Raw genomic sequence first — 25,880 nt, 5'->3', positions numbered from 1 at the left:
TAGGGTTAAGATAGAATGCTTGCCCAGTTGTCCTTTCACTTAAGACAATAATCACCACTACCACCACATCTAGAATAATTACTCATTAATGAACAAAGGGAGTGTGTATGCGAGGATCTCAAAAGGCAGAAGTATTCAGTCAGCAGTATGTAAAGTTTGTTGGTTACAGGATTATTTATTTATTTATTTATTTATTTATTTATTTATTTATTTATTTATTTATTTATTTATTTATTTATTTATTTATTTACTTACTTATTTATTTATCTGAAAGTACACAGGTTTTACCCCCAATTAAGTACCTTCTTAACATTCAGTAACAATATGAATTTAAAGTATAACGAAAACAAAGTTAAAAATCAACAAAAACCAAAATAGAACAAAATTAACATTATATAATGATACCATTTACAATTTCAAGAGAAATGAAAAATTCCCTAAGAAATCACACGGTAATACAAAGCAAAAGACAATTCAAAAACAAAAAACTTAAAACACGAATGAGTACACTGGGAAATATGATGAATACCAGAAAGAAGGAATTATTAAAAATTTTCGAATTGTTAATTTACAAATTGTAAAGGCAGGCTTCTAGTTTCATGAATTCATTATCCGATGCAGTGAATATATCGACTTCTTTTGTTAAAGTGTGATAAAGCGTTGTCATTTTTACGAAAGGTGAATTTGACTGATGCAATGTTTTTGACCTTCGAATGTGAAATAATTGGAGCTGACGTGATCTTGTCTTGGAACGTGGAATGTAATGCGTTTTAATAGGTCCAAAGAATCAAATCGTCCTATTATTATAATTTTTCTTAGTATGTGTATAGAAATTAGGGATCGTCTAGTTTTCAATGAAGGAAATTGAAATACATTCCTTAATAACTGTGTTGATGTGTCGAAAGGGCAAAAAGTATTAAAAGTTTTGAAATAAAGATAACGTAGGAACTTATTCTGTACAATTTCAATAGAATTCACTTGTTGCTTTGTATACGGGCTCCAAATTATTATGGAATATTCCAGTATGCTCCGTACTAAGGCAATATATAATTTATTCAGTACAGAGGGGTGGGTAAATGGTCTCGAAGTTCTTATCAAATATCCTAGTATTCGGTTAGCATTCTTTGCTATTGTACTGATATGATTGTTGAAAGTTAGCTTACCGTCAAAAATTATACCAAGGTCCTTAAACGTTAAAATCCTATCCAGTTTTCCTCCCGTATATGATAGGCAGAGACTTCAAATTCCTTCCTCCTGGTAAACGTCATATATTTACATTTACTAACATTCAAAGACAAATTGTTAATATCACACCAAGTAATGACATTATTAATGTCCTTTTGCAGCTCATCCTGGTCTTTGTGGTCGCTAATATATTTGTAAAGTTTCAAATCATCTGCAAAAAATAAACAGAGTGGCAAATATTGTCTGGTAAATCATTAATTAGAATTAGAAACAAGACGAGCCCAAGATTTGAACCTTGCGGAACACCAGAAGGACTGATAAAATTATCTGAAATTTCATTGGTAAAATTAAAAAACTGCTGTCGATTTTTTAATATGAACACATTAACTGCAGCAACTCTTTACAAAAACCAAATTTATACATTTTGTAATTAAAATTCTATGATCGACTTTATCGAATGCTTTCTCGAAATCCATGTAAACAACATCAGTCCTTCCGTTAGTATTAATGGTATCATACAAATTTTGAGTATAGCTTAAAAGTTTGGTGATAACTGATCTGTTGAGTACAAATCCATGTTGAAATTCGGATAGAGCAATCTTAACATGGTTATAAATCTTATGGTGCAATATATGTTCGTATACCTTAGCTACGGCGTTGATAATACACACTGGGCGATAATTAGATATCGTTAAAAAACTGCCTGTCTTAAATATGGGCGTAACTTTAGCGACTTTCCCTTTCTCAGGAAAGGATGAGTTCGAATAGAAAGGTTAAAAATAAAAGTTAATTGATTAGCCAATAAATCGGCACAAGCCCTAATTATATATGGAGGTATGGCATCAGGACCACTCGATCTTTTAGGCTTTAGTTTACCATTAATAACATTTTTCACCTCTTCAACAGATATCTCACTGACATGTAATATATCAACAGAGGGAAAAAAGAGGAATGTCATCCAAAGCCAAATTATCCAATATATAATTAAAATCTATTCTGGCGTAAACTGACGAAAAATATCGAGCAAAGCCATGAACAACATTACCGCCCTCGTAGCTCTCACCATTGTACTCAAACGTAGTTCCTCCTGATCTCGTGAGTCGCTTATTTTTGATGTGCCTCCAGAAATGTTTTATGTCGTATTTTAAAATAACCTCTAATTCACTGATGTAATCTCGATATGCGGAATTTATTTTTACTTTCAATTCAGATCTGAGCTGTTTGAATCGTTCGTCATAGTACCTGGAGAATTTCCTTTTCTTGGCACACTTCCTTTTTTTTCTGATTATCTGAATGATGTCATGATTAAACCAGACTGGCAATTTTGATTTTTTAATGACTCGACCCTTAGGTATGCAATTATCGAAGCATCTATATATTGACGAGTAAAGGAAATCCACAGCCTCGTCCACATTCTGATACGTATACAATGGGTTCCAATCAATATCTCTTAACTCGTAATACAGTTGTAGAAAATCCGCTTTCTTGAAATCATAGTATTCTCTATTTATATTGCTTGGTAACGAACACCTCATTACTGGAGGTAATGATAAACAGAATGGGGGATGATGTAAATCTTCAGACACAAGAACAAATTCCTTACGTTTCACGTCAACCATGAAATTGGCCAGAACAAGATCCAGCGTCCTAGAATTGTAATTAAGAATATTATTGTACGATGTTAAACCTAAGTATGATATCAATTGACCCAATATTTTACCAGTCACAGTTCCTTCTGTAAATGAATAACCAGTACCATTAATTTCAGGAAGATTGAAATCACCCACGATAACGCAGTCCGAAATAATAAGACTGTCAGTGCTTTCTAAATAACCAAAGTAGTCCTGATAAACCGTGAAAGATGATGCAGGAGTAATGTATACAACATTTATAAAAACTTCCTATTATTATTTGAGATGCAAATAGTAAGTGATTCACAATGTTGTTTAGAGTACTTGGATAACAGTTTCGTCTTAAAACTATTTTTGACAGCAATCAAAACTCCCCCGCCCCGCTCCTTACCGGTTACTAAAGGATCTCTATCATTTCTAAACACTAAATATCTACTGTCAAATAATTCACTATCATTTATACTACTTGATAGAGAAGTCTCAGTCAGTACAACAACATCGTATGAAGAGCACAGGAGATTTTGGATAAATATATCAACCTTAGTTCTAAGTCCTCTTACATTTTGATAATAAACGAAAAACTCAGTATCATGGCTCATGAAAAATCAAAATTGAATGAGTAACAACATTACGATGAAAAAAATTACAATTTATCCAAATCTCACTCACAACGAATAGCACGCACTTGACATCCATAAATCTTTCTCATCAAAATTTTGCCACTCCTGTTCACCCATAGATACTTATATTCCCTATCACGTTGCAATTGTTTAGCTTTAGCAAATAGAATTCGTCTGTTAGGAGCCAAAGACTGATTAACATATATGGGACTAGGGACGGTATGACCAAGATGAATTGTGGACAAATTCCTTTTGATCTTAAGTTTTTCTAAGATCTGTTCCTTATAACATCTTCTAACAAATTTTACAATAATGCCACGAGTCGGACGATTATTAACCCTTTCCATTCTATGACACGCATTAATCATATCGCCTTTTATTTCTACATCTAGCGCCTTGGTGACACTGATGACAGTCTGACAGACATTTTCGTTCTGTACTTCCGGAACACCGTATATCTCAAGTGTGTTAATCCTAGAATATTGCTCGTTATCATCGCACTTGATTTTAAGTTTACTGAATGCTTTCGCAAGCCGATTGTTTTCAGACAATAAGTTATCAATAATATTTTGATGTCTATTAATTATTTCCTGCTGATTTTCTATAATTCGTTTGTGCTCGTCCAGCCTTTCATGACACACATCAATGGACGTACCCAACTGCTTTTCTATTTCACTAGTTGTTTTCTTCAATGTAGCCATGTCTTCAGTTAAAATTTGCAGCAGTTTATAAATGTCCCCAACTGATGGTGCCGGCGCAAGTGACTCCCCTTCTTCTTGCATGTTCCTACGCCGCTGTGAATTGCACTGATCACACCTCCATGTCTGATCCTGCGACTTCAAATATTCCACATCTTGATCGTTAAGGTTCACGCACTTACTGTGAAACCAAGTGCTACACGTGTTACACTCAATGTTAGATGCCATGTCCTTCCTAGGTACTGCTTTCCCACACTTCACACAGGTACTCATAACTCTTCTTTAATATAATATTCACCGATGAACAAGTGATGTGATGTGAGTAGTGTGTTGTGACCCCGGTACCACACGTTCAAGTTACCTTGACTCGATATATCGAATCGAAACCAAAGATAATATATGAAAGTGTCGTGACCCTTCAAAAGCACATTAAACTGCCTTGATGCCTTTGTTTACATACACTTGACCTTAACCCTGACAATAATGATCCCAAATTTAACTCATAGAGAAGGATTAGTTACAATATTTATAGTTCCATAGCATCCATAACACTTACAGAATCTGTGGGTCCAGGTACTAATCACTAAACTTACATACTTTTTATAAAATAACTCACATTTACCGGAGCACTATTCCCACACAACCTTAACCAACCATTGCCAACATAAACATAGATAGAGGAGGTGACTAATACTAAAGAAGTATTACAATTTACCTATGACAGCAATGCCATTTACAGTAAGATACATAAGTTGAAAACTAAGAAAAGTAGCTGGAATTGATAAGGTTTCTGGGGATATACTAAAGACAATGGGTTGGGATATAGTACCATATCTGAAGTACTTGTTTGATTATTCTTTGCATGAAGGAACTTTACCAAATGAATGGAGAGTTGCTATAGTAGCCCCTGCATATAAAGGAAAGGGTGATAAACATAAAGCTGAAAATTACAGGCCAGTCAGTTTGACATGGATTGCATGTAAGCTTTGGAAAAGCATTCTTTCTGATTATATAAGACATGTTTGCGAAATTAATAACTGGTTTAATAGAAGGCAGTTTGCGTTTAGAAAAGGTTATTCCACTGAAGCCCAACTTGTAGGATTCTAGAAAGATATAGCAGATATCCTGGATTCAGGAGGTCAATTGGACTGTATCGCGATTGACCTGTCTAAGGCATTTGATAGTATTCCATTGAGCGTAACACTGGGTATAGATGTGTTTTGTTTTTAGCATGAGATGTATACGTACCTACCAATTATGATGGCCTGTGATTTTGATGGGTTCATTTTCAGGCCATGTTTGCTAGTTCAGTCATTAACATTTGATTTAATTGTTTAAGGTATTAGGCTTTGTGTGAATTTATAATTGAATGTCATCTGCATACAGGTGATATTTACAACTGGTCAGCGTCTCAGATAAGTCGTTCATGTATAATAAGAACAGATGTGATGACAATTCTCCATCCTGTGCCACACCCACCTTAGTGGTTTGCCAAGAAGGTGTATCGTTTCCCACTGATACACGCTACTGACGACCACCAAGATAGGATTGTACCCAGGTTAAAGTGCTGAAAGAAAATTTCAGCGCCTGAAGTTTAGCGAGTAATATGTCTCTGTTTACACAGTCGAAGGATTTGCTTAAGAGAACAAGTATAGTCATTTGTCCTTTATCTATCGCTAGTTGCATGGCATTTGTCACTTTAACTAATGCCGTGGTAGTACTGTAGTTTTGTCTGAATCCCGATTGATATTTGTCAGGTAAGTTGTAATGTATAAGATATTCAGCCATTTGCTTATGTACTACTTTCTCCAACTTTTTCCTAATATAGGAAGGATACTAACAGGATGATAATCGTCGAGACTGTTGGAATTGTTGTTTTTAGGGAAAGGTCGGATGATTGCATATTTCCAATTCGAAGGAAAGACTCCAGTCATGAGTGAGTTATTAATGTTATGCGTGACCGTTGGAAGTATGATGTCTATGATTCTTTTTAAAAGAGATAGGTTGATTCCATCATGGCCAGTGGACCCTGACTTTATTTCTCTGAAGACGCCCCTAACGTCACTGGGGGTTACATGAGAAAAGTAGAACTGCTCGCCATTGTGTCTTACTTTTGAGGATATTATGTTAATTACTGCTGATTTGGTCTGTTCGTCAATCTGAGAGGATCGTGAGCTAAAATATGAATTTACGTCAGCTAGTGGTACATTACAGTTGTTGTCATTTGTCTTGTTTTGCATAATGCCATTTCGCGAAGAGATTTCCACATCTGACTAGAGTTATGGGTGTTCAAAATATCATAAGAGTGGCGTATTTTAGCATTTCTAATTAATTGTGTTGTTCTGTTTTGGAGTTTTTTTATACTTTCCGAAATTGTCAGATGTAGTATTTCACGTAATAATTATAGGCTGCGTCCCTTATTTTCATCTGGTCGCGTATTTCTTGGGAAGGCCATGGGTTTGAAGGTCTCTTTACCCTAACAGTGCGTAGTGGTGCATATCTGTCATACAAAGTCAGAAGTAGTTCGTTAAAGTGATTTATTTTTCCGTCAATGTCATTTATGCACTGAATGCTGTGCCAATGTGTGTTAAGAGCATCTTCAAAAAAATGCGTGTTCATTAAAGTGTTTAAAATCTCTATATATAATTAATTTCGGCTTGAATTTATGGCACCTCAAAAAATACGCAACGTAAACAATATCATGTCAGGAGAGACCGCGAACGGGCATTTGTCCATGAGCTAGGATTCGGTTAGTATTATTAGTAATTATTAGGTCAAGGAGCGTATAAGGGTTGGCAACATGATGTGTAGGTATTAGGGGTAGTATTGTCAAATTAATGGATGAAAACATCTCAGTCAATCGTTTTGTTTCCGTAGATTTGTTTGTCAAGTCTGTATTATAGTCTCCCATTAAAATCAGATGCTCATACGTGGGTGTTAGGTCATGTAGGGCTTCCTCCAGATTTGTGATGTTACCAGTCTTCGGCGGACTAAACACCACACCAAACAAGCACTTCGTACCGCAAACTATGAGCTCAACGAACAAGAATTTAGGGCTATTGGAGAACTCACTGGGGGATTTTAATATAACCTTATACTTCACATCATCCCGTATATATATACCGACACATCCACCGAGCTTACCGCTCCTGTCATTCCTAACTAATGAATAACCATTCATACTAACAAGAGATGAAGGGATAGACTCGGAGAATAGTTTGGCATGCAGTTTTCAGGCTGAGAATATTTCATAGAATGACAGGAAATGTGGGAGAATGCTCTGAGTGCTTACATGAGCTATTTGTGTGGAGTAAGGGTAAGGCGAAAGAATGTCTTGAAGGTGATAAGCTGTACTTAGGGTGGGGGCTGGGAGATACAGGTAGTGATCTGCTTGGGACTGTGAGTTGGAGAGGCTGAAACTAGAGGCATTTGTCTCCTGGTTGCTTGTTGCTGCCAACTTGAAATTTAACTGTAGATATAAAAGAAAAAACTACACCAGATAAATTTAAAAAACTAAAAACTGAAATTAATGATAAAAATGTAGGCTATAGCTACAGTTGAAATTCTAATTAAAGTTCTATACAGCGGTATTTAGTTTACAGAAAGTCGGCTCATGGTTAAAGAATAGAATCGAGATCTTCGCGGTTTGACACAGGTATTTTACGAGTTCCCTGCTTAACATAAATTATGCCATCCTTCGACCACACGTTCCGCACACTGAACTTTTTATAGCGTCCTGCAGAAGCTGCAGTCTCTCCGGGGTTAGGTCATCTCTAATTGTTTTGTTTGTACCCTTGAGTTTCTTTTTGTTTACAAACATTGCATTTCTTTTCCGGTACGACAACAACTTCACAATTATGGGTCTTGGACGGCCATTTTAACTTTTCCCAACCCTGTGCGATCTGTCTATTTCGTCCACTGAGAGTTACACCCCTATTTCACGAGCGATATCAATTACAATAAATTCCGTCTTTTCTCCTGCAGCTTCTCCCACACCAAACACACGCAGGCACTGTCTTCTCTGATACTGCTCTAAACTGTCTGTTTTCATTTTCAGCTCCCTTTTTAATTCCCTTATGGCCGTGTCTCTTTCTTCCAGCGCACACTTTAGCTCCTCGAGCACATTCGTATTGAAATTTATGGTTTCTTTCAAACATCGAATACGTCGTATCGAAGACGGGTGCATTGTTTGTCATTTCAAAATATATTGAAATAAGTGACTAGACATGGCTGTAGTCTGTACTATTCAAAACGATAATTTGGAGCATCGATATGTTCTAGATTTTAATAATATTGTAATCTGCTGTCGTGTCACTATTCTCGACCATTCCAGAAGGATGTAAGATTGGCTGCCATGATACCTGAAAGGATGTGCCATGAAGTCACCTGGACGTTTGTTCAGATTTTCTCAAATTCGTGACAAACGCTCTTAAATTATACTTCTATACTTATGTCATCCGTATCATTGATTTCTGCCCTTCCCCCTCCCGCCTGGTCATCAGCTGCCCCCACAAATATCAATAAAATTAACCACGATATTAATTATTTTTGTGCATTGTGATAGCCCCTGAGACACTATAGTAACTAAATTCCGTCATATTTCAACATCCTGGACCTGAGTAAAGGTCTACAGATCTCTGCTTTCTCTACAGAATTCCTAATGGTACTCTTAAACGCACATTTTTGTTACCTCATTTCCCGTTACATGTACATCCACGTAGGATGCGAAATAAACGACAATTCTATATTCCTCCTGTACCTCTAACACTCTGGTCATGCTCCATATTCTATCACCTTCCCCCAGCTGCAAATGCCCTGCATGAAATTGACATCGTCATTCCCTTAACTCTTGAAAATCAAACTGAAACGTATACTAAAGGAGTTAGCTCCCGTTTCTCTGTTGACAACCTGGCCATGAACATTACTGGTGACACGGACATTATTTAATATGTTTATACCCCATGTTATTAATTTTATTTGTAAAAAATTTATTAATATTAAGTCCCGTGTGTGTTAAGTGATATGGTTAATTTTCTTACTGTTAATATTTTACATTCAATCAATCAAGTTTGATCTGCATTTACTGCAGTCACCCAGGTGGCAGATTTTCAATCTGCTGTTTTCCTATCCTTTTCTTAAATGATTGCAAAGAATTCGGAAATTTATTGATCATCTCCCTTGGCAAGTTATTCCAATCCCAAAAACTCCCTATCCGTAAACGAATATTTGCCCGAATTTGTACTATTGAATTTTGAACTTTATCTTCATATTATGGTTTTTCATACTTTTAAAACCACCACTCAAACATATTGGTCTACTAATGCCATTCCGCACCTTCACTGACAGCTTGGAACATACCACTTAGACGAGCAGCTCGTCTCCTTTCTCCCAAGTCTTCCCATCGCAAACATTGCAACATTTTCGTCACGCTACTCTATTGCCGGAAATCATCCAGAACCAGTCGAGCTGGTTTTTCTTTTCATTTTTTCCAGTTCTCGAATCAAGTAATCCTGGTGAGGGTCCCATACACTGGAACCATACTCTAGTTGGGGTCTTATCAGAGACATATATGCCCTTTCCTTGACACACTTACTACAACCCCTAAATACCCTCATAATCATGTGCAGAGACCTGTCCCCTTTATTTACAATCCCATTTATGTGATTACCCCAATGAAGATCTATCATTATATTAACACCTAGGTACTTACAATGATCCCCATAAGGAACGTTCACCCCATCAACGCAGTAATTAAAACTGAGAGGACTTTTCCTATTTGTGAAACTCACAACCTGACTTTTAACCCCGTTTATCATCATACCAATGCCTGCTGTCCATCTCACAACATTATCGAGGTCACGTTGCAGTTGCTCACAATGTTGTAACTTATTTATTACTCTATACAGAATAACTTCATCCGCAAAAAAGCATTATCTCTGATTCCACTTCTTCACTCATATCATTTAAATATACTATAAGGAAACACAAAGGTCCAATAATACTGCCTTGAGGAATTCCACTCTTATTGATTACAGGATCAGAGAAAGCCTCACCTACTCTAATTCTCTGAGTTCTATTTTCTAGAAATATAGCCACCCCTTCAATCACTCTTTTGTCTAGTCCAGTAGCCCTCAGTTTTGCCAGTAGTCTCCCATGATCTACCATGTCAAATACCTTAGATAGGTCAATTCGACCTCCTGAATCCGAGAATCCTGAATATTGTTATGCAGTCAATGTAAAATAGATTACTTCGTACTTGTATCTGATTACTATTAAATGAAACATTTTCCAAATGTAGACGAAATTAATTAAGATTTGCCATTTTTGCTAATAATGTCAGTGTTATCTAAATTTCTCTCATTATAATGTACCCATTAGGCTGAGTATTTCTTTGTTCCTGATGATTGGAAAAATGGAACGGTATGCATCCCGCAGTGTACCGTCAGAAAATCTGCACTGGTTATAAGACAATGACGACTATATCACCGTTTTCTCATAAGACATATTGTTCGCATTATGTAAGAAGTACTGATGAACACGCTGGATATTCCATTGTTATCTAGCATCAAGGAAGAGTTCGCCATCCTTGTAGTCCACAGCCCGTCACATTATTAACGAAATGCTAAGTGGTCGCTATTCTAATCATTGAGTCAACGTATATGAATAGCCAAGTGATAACAATATTTCTATTAGCGCGTTCCGGCGCTTGGTACCGGGCTGTACCAATGTCGGGGTCATCTCAGCTGACTCATTCGCCTGAATGGGGTATATATATCTCTCTAGATGATGGCTGTCCTATCCAGTAAGAGAAAAATGATTGGATTCACTACACGGGTAAGAGATCATTCTAAGAACCATGTTACAATTTCAATTCTTCCTACTTAGTTGTTCCTTTTCTTGCAGTATTTTTTCATTGTTTCACTGTGCTTCTTTTTCTGTCTTCAGTCCACTTTGTGCCTGTTTTCTTTTCCTTCCTCCCTTGGAATCCTTCCATTTGTAAGACTTTCTTCCTAAAAATCTTTCTTTCCAATAATTCTTCTTTTCGTATGTTGTTCCTTTCCAGGTCTTTCTTGACTTCTTGAATCCAGGTGGTAGTTCATTTCTTTTCCCAAAGGTACTTGAACATTCGTTTAGTTAGTTTAATGTCATCCATTCTGTAAATGTGTCCAAGAAATAGCAATCTCTTTTTCTTTATTGTTTCTGATATGTTTTCTATGTTCTGATAATTTTCATTGTTACTTCTTAATTTCCAAAACTCTGCAATTCTTAGAGGACCTACTATTTTCCTTATAATTCTTCTTTCTAATATTTCTAATTTATCAAGCTTGTAGTTCAGTGCTAGACATTCGCTGGCATACAGGCATTCTGGCTTCACTACTGTGTTCTAGTGCTTTATTTTAAGTTTTCTTGATAAGCACTTTTTGTTGTGAGTATTCTTAGTTATACCGTACGCTCTTTCCATCTTTTGTATCCTCTCCTCTATAGCAGATTTTTCTAAACCATTTTCTTGAATTGTTTCACCCAAATATTTGAATTTTTTTTTACATTTGCTATTTGACCAATATCCGTTACTAAAAACTTTGGGGCACTTTTTCTATTCGTCAAAAATTTTGTTTTTTCGGCGGAGATTCTCAAGCCTGTCATGTTGGCTGTCTTTTCAAGAAGATTGACTTGAATTGCTGCATCTGTAAGGCTGTATGGCAAAGTCATCTGCAAATGCTAGGCAATTTATTGCAACACCTTTGTTCTTCTTCCCCAGCATGAATGGCAATATTCTGGATCCTTTCAGTTTTTCATTCCAAATTCTTACAGTTTTCTCCATGACACAATTGAAAAGGAGGGGAGATAGACCATCGCCCTGCCTGACACCTGTATTTATTTTGAAAGGTCGAGATATTTCACCCATAAATTTACTTTCACGAGTTTTGGCAGTGAACTTTGCTGTCGTTTGAGCCCAGAACTCCTTCATTGTTTGTGTGCCATGCCACGCTGTAACTTTGGTCTTCCTATTCTAGCTGTTGTGAGTTCCTCTTTGACTATGTCTCTCACTCATTCCTCCATGTGTCTATTATTATTATTATTATTATTATTATTATTATTATTATTATTATTATTATTATTAAGATTAAACAGTTTCCAGACTTCGGCTAGTTCTGTTGGGAGCGTAAACCTCTGCACTGTCCTCTTGTCTGTCCACATTCTGTTCTCTGATCATTCGAATCCTATTGCCTCTGCCCCCTCCTCAACTTCGTGCAGTCATCCAGCTAGCCTTCCTTTACGTCTCCTTCTCACCATTTTAATATTCTTCTCGGCAATCATTTTCATTTATTCTCCACATGTGCCTTACGACTGTCAATTTGATCTTTCAAGTCTAGCTGTTATTGGTTCCTCTTTCACTATCTATTTCACTTTTTCATTCCTCCATCTGTCCCATCTTCTCTCTTCAATTCTACTCCTAAAGTGCTTAATCCGGCAGGACTGTATCCTAATTTTATCCCTTTCCTTATTCACCCATGTATTAGATGGATAACTCAACATGGAAACAGCTGCTGTTCGCACTCGTAAAGATTGTTGGTCTGCAGTTCTGGCCCGTTCGTTTATTTCCCTCCTGTTTCTACCACTTTCCTGGATTTTCCAAAATTTTAGAAGCTGTCTAACATCTGTAGTTTATTATTATTATTATTATTATTATTATTATTATTATTATTATTATTATTATTATTATTATTATTATTATTATTATTATTATTAATTTATTATTATTATTATTGTTATTACTATTATTAAATGACGACTTATTTTATTTCCGTCTTCTAGGAATCATAAGTAAATATTAAGTCCTTTTTAAAGGAGATATTTTATCGAACCAATCTGTGGACAAAAATTTTGTAATCTAGTAGGCCTACAACAACCAGTCATACTTTATTGTTATATAAGATACAATTTTTTCCTGCCCCTGGTGCTCTGCTATGTTTACAATGGCTGAGATTACACTAAGTGAAAAGTCTAGATAAATCTGAAAAAGGACGATAGATCCCGTTCTAAAGGTAGATTTTACTATATGTCTAGAATGAAACTCCAGGCTCTAGTAAAGATAACTTGCTCAAATCATCGTCGTTAGCTGTAACTCGATCCGAGTATATATAACATCTTCCTGCATACATTGACCTGTTCAGCTCAGTTTATGGATGTGTTTGCGATGGCTAAACAGACCAATCCTGGCATAAAACATACGTCCACCCAAATCACACTGAAAGGATGGAGGAGGGCGGGGTTATAATTGACGGAGTTTTCTTGCTTGTCGTTTGGCCTCTTGATGTCCGCGGCGTTCTTCTTCAAACAAGTTGACAGCAGTGAATGGAGTGTTCCGCCACAGTGAACGGTCCACAGTGCATTCTTCTCATGTCTATATATCTATACCAGTCGTCTTCATGATGTGTTTCAGCTGGTCCTTAAAACGCTTAAGAGGGGCTCCATAAGGTCTACTGCCGGAGCAAAGTTCACCATAACGAATTTGGCGGGGAAGTCTGGTACACCCATGCGGTGAACATGGGCTAACCATCTCAGTTGAGCGATGACTGTTGCCTCAATGCTATATAGCTGCGCTTTGTCGAGAGCTGCCGTGTTGGTCACATAGTCCTCCCACTTAATTGTCAGGATGAATATCATTTTCTGTTGGTGAAAGCGCTCAAGTTTTTGATATCACGGCGATAGAGTGTCCAAGTTTCACAGCCATACAGCAGCGTGGAATTGACAACAGCTTTGTACACCATGAGTTTGGTGTGCAGTTTTAGGTCATTATTCATGAAGACTCTGTGCGTTAACCGTCTGAATGCTGCATGAGCAGCCCCAATTCTTTTATCATCGTCTTGTTCGCAGGTACACCGTTTAGACAAGACGCTTGCAAGATATGAGAAGTGATATGTCTGTCCCAGTGGCGTGCCTAAGATAGAGATACTGAACTCTGGAAGAGTTAATCCTGGGGCAACTACCTTAGTCGAGAAAATAGAACATAGAGAATTAAAGCAGGCGAAGCATTATCTGATCCTGTAGCGATGAAAAGTACGGGCAGTATTCCTGGATATCTTCTTTTAAATATATAAATTATATGAGTAAAGACTGGTAAGGGTATTGCAGATAATGTTACACTTTATGGAGTAGTAAACAAGTTACAGGATTGTGAGTGACTACAAAACGACCTCGGCAATGTTGTGAGATGAACGACGGATAAAGGTATGCTCGTAAGCGGGATGAACAGTCAGGTTGTAATTTTCACCGAAAGGAAAATTCATCTCGGTTTAAATCAATGTGTTGTTGGGGTGGGATCACTGTAAGTACCTAGGTGTTAACATAAATGAAAATCTCTTTTGGAGTAATCGAGCTGGCTATCTGCCCATGTGTGAGATGCTACATAGTAGATTTAGTGGTAGTTAAGTAAGTAGTTAGTTCTTAGCTAATAAATATTCTGTATGTAGGGCTGGCGTCTTGAATGTGGACTGGCTAACCGCCCATGTGAGACGTCACATAGTAGATTGAGTTTGATTTTATTTGTTTATAAATGTTCATTTCTGTGGTTATTTTGAATTTGGAATAGGGGAACATTTTAACTGGGCGAAAGCCTGTTACGTTCAATTATTGGAGTAATCACATTAATGAAGTTGCTAATAAAGGTTTCAGATCTTTTCATATGGTTATGAGAGTACTTAGGGGTTGTAGTAAGGTTGTAAAGGAGTCCGACTGGAGTAGGCTGAATGGTCAGCATTGAAGCCTTCGGTTCAGAGGGTCCTGGATTCGATTTTAATTCGGATTTTAATCGTGTTTCATTAATTCTTCTGGCTTGGGGACTGGGTGTTTGTGATTGTTCCAACACGTTCCTCTTCATATTCAGGCAACACACCACACTACCAACCACCGCAGAAACACGCGGTAGTGATTACATCCTTCCATAGAAGGTAGGCGTCAGGAAGGGCATCCGGCCGTAAACATGGCCAAATCCACATGTGCTACACATTTCGCACCCACGACCCCACAGGTGTGGGAAAAGGCGGTAGAAGAAGAAGTAACGATGTAAAGGACAGGGCCTACAAATCTCTGGTAAGAACCTAATTAGAGAATGGTTCCAGTGTATGAAACCCATACCAGGATAACTGCGAAAGGTCCATAGCAAAATATTGACTTGTTGTGGCTGATTTACAAAAAAAAAAAAAAAAAAAAAAAAAATGGTTACGGAAATGTTGCAACCTTTGAGCCGGGAAGACTTGGGATGTTCCGAATTGTCAGTGGAGAGATGGCGTGAGGTGACATTAGTAGACAAATAAGCTGAATGGAGTTTTAAAAATAGGAAATATCATTATATGAAGATGCAGCTGGAATTCAAAAGAAAAATCAACACAAATACAGTGAGTCTAAATGAAACTCATACACTAGAGGAAAGCTAGTTTATTTGGAATAAAAAACATATAACTATTACTTTATTTTAGTCTTGGTTCTGGTTTAACAAATACGCATTTCTTTACTAAGGTACAAAGTAAATTAACTCATATTACTTATACTTACAAAGAAACTTAATAAATTATTCTTAAATATGCATGAAACAGGTCAAAGTAAAATTAACACACCTTCAAATAGTTTCTGAGCAATCTCTAATAATACAATGTTTTTAACTGTCAATACTTTGTAGGATACCCTTTAGCACTTTTCACGTCTCTTAAACGGCTAGGCATAGATTGTACCAACTTTTCGCAATAAGAGGGATCTATTTTCTTCCATTCTTTACATAAAGAAATTTTCAGATCATCTTTGTTATAAATATGGTGTTTTCTTATCGCTACTTCCAAGTAATGCCATAGATTTTCTATCACATTTAAGTCTGGTGACTATGGAGGTGTCTCGAGTACGTTTGGGCAATTATATAGCAGCCACATCCGTACTTTATGAGCTTTGTGCTTCCGGTCGTTATCTTGGTAATATTTACATTGATCAAATTGATCAAGTATTCCAAGCTTCTGGACTCTAGGTTGTAAATGTTCTTTCAGTATATTTAGAGACACATGTTGATCCATGGTCTCATCAATAAAAGTCAACTCTCCTGGCCCACTAGCTGACATGCACCCCCAGACAGTTATCCCACCATGTTTGATACTTGGACGTAGATTGCTAGGTTTCAACTCCTCATTTGGTTTCCTCCAAACATTAACCTTTCCATCTAATCCGAAGAGATTGTATTTTCTTTCATTTGCAAAAGTAACGGTCTTCCGAAAGTCAGAATCCTTTTCAATATGCTCGTTAACGAAGCTCAAACTTTTCTTCCTATTATTCTTGTTAACAAATGGTTTCTTCCTAGCTATTCGTCCATACCTGTTACTTTTCCTTAGGATAAGTCGAATAGTTTCTAGATGCGTTCTCTTGTTGGTATGTTCCTCAGCCATCAGAGCCAGTTTCGTAGTACTAAACACCGGATTTCTCTTCACCTGTCTTACTGTCCAACTTTCCTCCCTGAGGTTGATTTTTTCCCACTCACTTTGTCTTTATTTTCAATGCTTCGTGTACATTTATATATATTTATAACGCACTGTACAGTTACATGACCGCTGTTTGCAAGTTTACCAATTTCCTGGAGTGATTTTCCTCTCTTATGGTGGACGCCACATGATAGCACTTGTCTGTACTTCAGAACAAACTGAATGTGGTGATGAAACATAGACATACACCATTTGTACTGTCCTCTTGTCTGTCCATGTAGGACTGTATGAGTTAGCACCGGAACTTGTCTGTACTTCAGAACAAACTGAATGTGGTGATGAAACATAAACATACACCATTTGTACTGTCCTCTTGTCTGTCCATGTAGGACTGTATGAGTTAGCACCGGAACTTGTCTGTACTTCAGAACAAACTGAATGTGGTGACGAAACATAGACATACACCATTTGCACTGTCCTCTTGTCTATCCATGTAGGACTGTATGAGTTTAATTTCTCCGAGCCCCAGTAACATATAGACAAATAATCTGTTATATCTTACTAAGTTAAGGGATACGCTAGCTAGCCTGTGGTGACTTAATAATTCAAGACATACGTTTATTGTTCCACACACAAAATGCGAACATAAATTATTGTCCACATTTCTATTCGTGAACACATACCAGTTACAGTGGTGCAGGAGTTTCACTTTGGCTCACTATATACAGGGTTATTCACCTAACATGTTACACGCAAATAACTTCTAAAACATTAAAGATATCAGCATTCTGTTTTCATATTCGTAAATGGTACGCAGGGTCTTGTAAAATAACGTACTACTTAGTGTCATGGGGTGATTAACAACCGAGATATATATAGTAACTCCATATTTTTAAATGGAACGGCACAAATTTATGCAGCTAATTTAAACGTGCATCTGCGTACAAGTTCAAATATGTAAGTATTTTCAAAATCGGATTTTTTGAGATATAAATAAGAACAGCATGCGCGGTTTTGCATCCCGCATCAGGCGGCGTGAAGTCGGGCAAGGACATATTGAGGCAGCCCTGAAGATGGTTTTCCTTTGTTTCCCATTTTCACACCAGGGAAATGCTGGAGCTGTACCTTAATGAAGACCACGGTCGCTTCCTTCCCACTCCTAGGTCTTTCCTATACTATCGTCGCTATAAGAACTATCTGTGTCGTGCGACGCAAAGCAAATTCTAAAAAAACTCCCGTCAAATTCGTCCACTAATATCATTCCACGCCAGCTCCTCACTAACAACTCGGAACATACTGTTCAGTCGAGCAGTTTGTCTGCCTGTCGGCCTGAGTGGCTCAGACGGTTAAGGCCCTGGCCTTCTGAACTCAACATGGTAGCTTCGATCCTGGCTCAGTTCGGTGTTATTTGAAGGTGCTCACATACGTCACCTCTTGTGGATATATTTCAGACACGTTGTAAAGCCAATAACTTTATTAGTTTGTCTCCTTACTCTCAATTCTTCCCATACCAAGGTGTGCAAACCTTTTCGTAACACTACTCTATTCGAGTTTGAATTAGGATAGTCCCCTTGTTGCACTTCCCCTTAAAACGGCTATCAGCACCACCTGTATTCTTGTTTACGTTACTTTTCCTAAATGTTGTAGAGTTGCCTCCATTACCTGAATGTAAAAGCAAAGCAAAGTCTTCTCCGTGCAGGCCATGAAGGCCCTGGAGGTGTGGAAGGTAAAGGCTTTCGCTATACGTAACCTCGGCACTTGATGGTGTAGAGAGGTTAACTCTACGCCCGGCCGCCTTTGCCCCCAGGAATTAACCTGGTACTCACTTTTTGTGTAGGCTGAGTGGACCATGAGCACCTCCGGGAGTGGAAATCTCGTTTATTAAATTCTTTGACTTCCTGACGGGGAATCGAACCCACGTCCTTCCGGGTGTTCGAGCACGCCTTTACCACCTCAGCCAGGAAGCGCCTACTACTTGAATGTAACAGTGCTAAAAGGGTGTTTGCGAATACGTAGTGATTTTAAAAGACTCAGTAAAAGGAACTAGATGATTTTAGTTTACAGAAAACTAGACAAATTCTGTTGAAATATTATTATTACCGGCGATGTCGAAGTACTTTCTTAATGCTATTTATTCGGGCCGTCGTCCTAGGAAGATCTTTTGCCCCTACTTTGCACAATATATTGTGAACCTGCGTGTATTTTGGAAATGACGGAAGTGTAAAGTGTTGAATGTGGGGAACGTTAAGGACGACACAAACACCCAGTCCCCACGCCAGGGATATTAATGATTTACAATTTTAAAAACCCTGACACGGCCGGGAATCGAACCCGGGGCCGCCAGGTGACGGGCGGATGCGTTTCCCCCTACACCGCGGGGCTGAACTGTCGAAGTACTTACTAGTACAGAAAAGTCAAGACCTAGGACCTAGGAAACGCCAACAACCAGAAGGTGACGCCTTTTCTTTGGCCAGGAGATGCGGCGGGGTTTGGAAATTTGATGGATTTGGATGACGGGGGATGGAGATTTGATTCAGTGATGGAGATTTTGGGGGCTCAGACCTCTTGGCTTTGTAAGATTAATCTTAGAAAGTCAAGATAACGCGTAGCAACCAAGTGAACGCTGGCCTGCCTATAAGAAGAATATATGTCAGATAGTTATGTTGATTGGCTGAAAGACAGCTCTCAAAGAGCTTTCACAAGCGTCGCATTGTTTTGATATTTCACTTCTAAAAAACATGTTTCCCTTCTTTCAACGAGTGGTTATGAAAGGAAACCGGTCTGATCAAACTACAACCACACTTAAGAGTTCGCATTACAGCGAACGAGAACTTCTTTCACAACAGGCCATCATCTTCTTCAGATACCAGATACTATTACTCTTGTCTCCTCTCTTATTAACTCAGCAAATACATGGTCATCACTTTAGACAGGAATCTGTTGTATCCGAAGTCACTAGAGTGACTCTTGCTAAGCACTGGAGAATAATTTATAGAAGTATTGTGTTTCACCACATATACATAGATTTTAAACTATAGATCTCCTTTGTTCCGGCACTGCGGCTAAATAGCATACTAGCCTTCGGTTCAGAGGGCCACCAGGCCGATTCCAGGACGAAATGTATGTCGTTAACTCCTTTGCCTTGGGGTTTGGGTGTTCGTGTTTATCTTAATATTCTTCTCTTCACCTACGCAGAGCACATCTTATACTACCAACTAGAGATGGGGAGATTCTGAACGAGTGATTCAAAATGAACGAATCATTGCACTGAACGATTGAATCATGATTCAGTGAACGAAATGAATCGACTCGTTTGTGAATCGAAATCTGAATCGAAAGATGAAGAATTGAGAGAAAGAAGAAGAGCTGCTCGACTAAGTGGTATGTTCCGAGCTGTCAGCGGAGAGATGGCGTGGAATGACATTAGTAGACGAATAGGTTTGAATGGCGTTTATAAAAGTAGGAAAGATCACGATATGAAGATAAAGTTGGAATTCAAGAGGACAAACTGGGGCAAATATTCATTTATAGGAAGGGGAGTTAGGGATTGGAATAACTTACCAAGGGAGATGTTCAATAAATTTCCAATTTCTTTGAAATCATTTCGGAAAAGGGTAGGAAAGCAACAGATAGGGAATCTGCCACCTGGCCGACTGCCCTAAATGCAGATCAGTATTGATTGATTGATTGATTGATTGATTGATGGCAGCCGCAACGCGGCAAGTCGTTCCTTGGTTCCTCGTTCGTTCTGATTCATATCGCCAAATCGGGTATCCACCATTTTTGAATCAATGACTACTTGTGAAGAACGACTCTGTTATTTTTTATTTCACCTGAAATAAAAGTCGGTCCACAAGTCAAATACTCCTAACCTAACCTTACAGGAAAAAACATATTGTTTAATAAGAAATTATCACGTAGTTTCAAGTCACATACTTTTCGGAACTTTAATATACACTCAACTTCCGGCTCGTTGCGAAATGTTAGGTTAAGTTTACTTCAAGGTTCCCGTTCACGTTCTTGTTCTCGTGAACTAACGGCGAAACATGGCCACAAAAATGTTCATATCTACTATAAATTTCAAATTCGATTCTCGTATAGCTTCGAATGGTAGCTACTTAAGTTTGAAAAGGATTAGTCAGACAGTTGTGTAGCATTTTTCTACTGTAACCTCTAAAAAGGATATTACTCTTGTTAAAATGCTATCAATTATTATTATTATTATTATACCTTGAACATTTCACTTCTTGTAACCTGTAAGCATGTAAAGCAGTAGCAGTTATAAAGAACATAACGGAATGGATCATCTGAGTCCACGGTTTCGCTTTCGGCTCTCCATCACGTGGTATTGGAATGAACGAATCAAATGAACGAATCATTTTAGTGAATCGGTTCAAATGAATCGATTCTTCTAAAAGAATCAGATTCCCCATCTCTACTACCAACCATCACAGAATCAAGCAATAGTTAGTACACAACACCATATAAAGTTGGCATTAGGAATGTCAAGCGGCCGTAAAACTTGGCCATATCCATACCTAAAGCCGCACCAATGAACTGAGAAAAGGCTAGGAAAACAAAATGAATAATAATAATAATAATAATAATAATAATAATAATAATAATAATAATAATAATAACAATAATAATAATGAATGACACAAAAGAAAAAACAGCTATGGAAACTAGAGTGCACAAATTAGAATGGATATTTCACACGACAAAAAATCCTTATCCTGGAACACAAAATTGAGACACTACCAAACAGTAGTCAGACCTGAACATTTATATACGGCAGAAACACTAACAAGAACTGGGGAGCTCGAAAAACTAGAGAAGGTTGAAAGAAGAATTTTGAGAAAAATACTGGGAGCTAAGCGAAATAATATTGCAGAATACAGGTTAAGTCCAAACAGAGAGCTGTATTTGAAAATTGAAAACTAACTGACGTAATGAGGAAAAGAAGACTACAATTTGTGGACACGTTTACGGAATGGATTACAACAGACTAACCAAGCGCATCTTCAACCTTCTGAATAGTTACAAATCTAAACCCACATTGTTCATTGAAATTGAGAAAGACATGAAAAATGCTGGAATTAAAGCAGATACAATAAAAAAACAGAACTCTTTTTAGAGAAGCAGTTCAAAAGGCAGCGTTTTAGGAGCGGAAGAAACAAACAACTAGAAGAAAGTGGACTCAAGAAGAGAAGGAACGACACTCTCGAAGGATGAAGGGAATTTGGAAGTAAAAGAAATCGAACCCAATGTAAAGTAACCAAAGTTGATTCATCGTACCCTCCAAATGGGTTATTCGAAATAAGAAGAAGAGAAAGAAGAAGGAGGAGCATGGTCATCATCATCATCATCATCATCATCATCATCATCATGGATCTTTTTTTAGTTGTTTCTATTGAACACATTAACATTTACAGTGCAAGCCTAGAATGTTATACTCGATCGTTTGTGATTCAAGTACCAACTTCCATATAATGAATGTGTGTACAGAGGGATATACGGCGTATTTTGAGGTTGTACCTTCTTAAAAATAATTTCAAACTTGTCCAGTGATTTCAACCACTGGCTGCACTAGAACACTGAAAATAAAAGAAGACATCCTCAGCAACTGCGATATTTCTCTCTTTATATCAGTCACTTTTATCCTTCTTGGATATCATAGAAAGGTTTATGGCGACGATGGGATAGGAAAGGACTAGGAGTCGGCCCAAGCAATTGCCTGCTCTGAAAGTGGGAAACCACGGAAAACCATCTTCAGGGCTGTCGACAGTGGGATTCGAACACACTATATTCCGAATGCAAGATGACGTAATTAGCTGACAACCTGCTATAGAGTAAGTGATAGTGACACAATGATTCGAACATTAGAAAAACACCTACACTCACCCATATTTGTGTGTGATATTTTCTGCAATTGCTCACATGAGCATATATATTACAGAGCATTTGAGATATTTCATATACGAGTTGAATTTTGACGTTATTTGCCATTCTGTTCTTGAAATGTTATTACTTCATGTCAACAAAGTGTTTTAATTCTTTTTAAACAATTAGGTTTGTCTCTATGAATAATTCAGTATCAGTAGTAAAATCATGGTTTTATTAATACAAGAGAAAGTTTGAGATCTCTCGGGTCCTATCGCCGGAAAAAAAATATATATATACATTTTTATCTTTTACCATCTGTTCTATGTCGCACCGACGTAGTTGTTATGGCGACGATGGGATAAGAAAGGGCTAGGAGTGGGAAGGAAACAACCGTGGCATTAATTAAGGTACATCCCCAGCATTTTCCTGGTGTGAAAATGGGAAACCACAGAAAACTTTCTTCAGAGCTGCCGACGGTGGTATTCAGACCGACTGTCACCCGAATACAAGCTGAAAGCTACGTGACTCAAACCGCGCTACCACTTGCAAGGTTGTTTTTATATTTAAACTATAATTTTAAATAGGGAGCTGCAAAATACTGTAAATCAGTCTGGCACTTCAGGCAAATTCTGAGCATCTGAACCTGGAAACAATAGAGTAAATATCGCATTACTTTAAATAATAATAATAATAATAATAATAATAATAATAATAATAATAATAATAATAATAATAATAATAATAATAATGTCCGCCTCAGTGGTTTAGTGGTTAGTGTGATTAGCTGCCACCGCCAGAGGCCCGGGTTCAATTCCCGGCTCTGACACGAAAATTTGAAAAGTGCTACGAGGGCTGGAACGGGGTCCACTCAGCCTCGGGAGGTCAACTGAGTAGAGGTGGGTTCGATTCCCACCTCGGTCATCCTGGAAGTGGTTTTCCGTGGTTTCCCACTTCTCCTCCAGGCAAATGCTCGGATGGTACCTAACTTAAAGCCACGGTAGCTAGCTTCCTTCCCTCTTCCTTGTCTATCCCGACCAATCTTCCCATCCCCCGCAAGGCCCCTGTTCAGCATAGCAGATGAGGCCGCCTGGGCGAGGTACTGGTCATCCTCCCCAGTTGTATCCCCCGACCCAGGGTCTGAAGCTCCAGGTCACTGCCCTTGAGACGGTAGAGATGGGATCCGTCGCTGAGTCCGAGGGAAAAACCAACCCTGGAGGGTAAGCAGATTAAGAAAGAATAATAATAATAGACTGTAAAAACCTCCTTTGTGGAGAGTCTGATTCTTTGAATCGGGCAGTGTTAACTGCCAGAGCTGGTCCCACAGTTTAGGGGTAGCTAGTCTACCTCTTACCAGGAGGCTTCGAATTCGATTCACGGCCACGTCAATGGTTTTTGCCGACATCTGAGGGCTGGTTCGATGTCCACTCAGCCTACATGAGAAAACTTATGTCTGATGGTGAGATAGTGACCCCGGTCTAGGAAGTCAAGATGGACTGTTGGTCGGATTCGTCACACTGTCCACGTGCCATCCCACAATCTGCGGTGTTCGGGCTGAGCAGTGGTCGTTTGGTAGTCCACGGTCCATCAGGGCTTTAGTGTTATGGGATTTGTCTTTCTGTTTGTTTGTTTGTTTGTTTGTATATTATTCACAGTCATTGATCGCACTTAATGTGTAGCATTATTCAGAACCTGAAATAGCATCTTTGCATTCTTGCTGAAGGGAAGATAACTCCGTCAAGTGATCTACAAATGTTTTGAACAGGTCAGCTGATATAGTAAAAGAACAAAACTTCTATTTTTTAGAGGTACATTTCGTTCAGCACCTACAGTACATGAGATAGTTACGTTTCTTTGTTGTTTAGTTCTATTGAAATTTATGTCTCAGTGGAATAATAATAATAATAATAATAATAATAATAATAATAATAATAATGGCGTATTAATTCCGCAGAGGCCAGGTGCATATTTTTTCTAATAGATGACAAATAGGTATCCTGTATGTCTGTCAGGATGGACCCTACCTAAGGTGATTTCTAGCTATGAAGACGGCACACACACACACCCAGCCCCCGACCCAAACAAATGAACCAATAAAGGTTAAAATCTCTAAACCTTCCGGGAATTGAACCCAGTAACCCCTGGACCAAAGGTATTTAATCATGAAACCGGACTCATTTGAATAAAATATGTAGGAATAGGAGACCTGCCCCGTTTTATTGTTTTCGGCAGGATTTCATGAGACTGTTGAAAATATATTTCTACCGCAAATTTCGTAGGACTGATTATAGACTATTTTACGCATTACAATGATATTCCTATTACCATGCAGCTGCTTAATTCCAACAAATCTTCGATATTCTGCAAAGAAAAGTAGAAGCTAGATATAGAAGAAGAGTATTATAATCCTTTGTTTCTTAAGAGTTTCTCATTTGTCCCCAGGTTCTGGCAGTTGCACTGCTTGTTTCTGCGCTGGTCGCAGCTTCCCCAAGGCCGCAAGAGTGAGTATGACAGAAATTGGCGTAATGGCGCAGAACAGGGGTCACCAATCAATTGATGTGAAAATCGTGCACCTTTTAGTGTTCATGCAACATGCAATGCAAAATAGAATGATTCGTTTTGCAGACGAAACACACACATTCTTGAACACTATTTATAATTATTTTTCGTATTAAAGTTATAAACTTAGGTACTGTCAATATGTGCCAAGCTCTAAATTTTTGATAACACAAATAGAAATGTTGAAAACATACTTGTAGCATTTTTGGTGTTTATTATTTGATGGCGAAGATAGAGTTACGCTGTGCAATTTTTCACTGGATTGGCACTGAAAACTGTCAATATAAAGCACATAACTCATTTCCCTACTGAAATCGAAATTTTAATCTAATTAAAAGTTATTTAGAGCTACTCCCACTGCTTTCAAAAATATCTAGTATGCTTTTAACTACTATCCACTCAGGAATATTTGTATAGGCCTATATTTCCGGTACACCAGTTGTTAACAAAGTATCCAGTATTCGGGAGACAGTAGGTCGAACCCCGCTGTCGGCTGCTCTGAAGATGGTTTTCCGTGGTTTCCCATTTTCACACCAGGCAAATGCTGGGGCTGTACCTTAATTAAGGCCACGGCCGCTTTCCTCCCAGTCCTAGCCCTTTCCTGTCCCATCGTCGCCGTAAGACCTATCTGTGTCGGTGCGACGTAAAGCCAACAGCAAAAAAAAAAGTTGTTAACAAATTATATCTTTAGATAACTCCCCATCCTGTTTTCCTTCTGAATACAATCTTGTTTTCATTCCTTTTATTCCTCTCCTTCAGCTCGGTATTTATGCATTCTCCGTGTATCCTAAGAACATGTCTGGTGCAGAGCCATAAAAAGAAAGTAAAGTAAATAAAACCATC

The 25,880-nt window shown here is 38.0% G+C and overlaps 1 protein-coding gene across 1 annotated transcript in view; it reads left to right on the top strand.

Moving 5' to 3' along the window:
* The first annotated feature begins 10,920 nt into the window (after positions 1-10,920).
* The window catches only part of LOC136857190 (uncharacterized), a 36,576-nt gene continuing 21,616 nt past the window's right edge, over positions 10,921-25,880 (top strand). The window contains exons 1-2 of the mRNA XM_068230650.1: positions 10,921-10,968; positions 24,921-24,979. Of these exons, the coding sequence (XP_068086751.1) occupies positions 10,921-10,968; positions 24,921-24,979 (107 nt within the window). The remainder of the gene's footprint in view (positions 10,969-24,920; positions 24,980-25,880) is intronic.

The sequence above is a fragment of the Anabrus simplex genome, chromosome 1 (assembly GCF_040414725.1).
Source record: "Anabrus simplex isolate iqAnaSimp1 chromosome 1, ASM4041472v1, whole genome shotgun sequence".
In the NCBI taxonomy this organism is placed as follows: Eukaryota; Metazoa; Arthropoda; class Insecta; order Orthoptera; family Tettigoniidae; genus Anabrus; species Anabrus simplex.
Note: the sequence above shows the minus strand (reverse complement) of the source record. Positions and strands in the feature narration are given on the sequence as shown.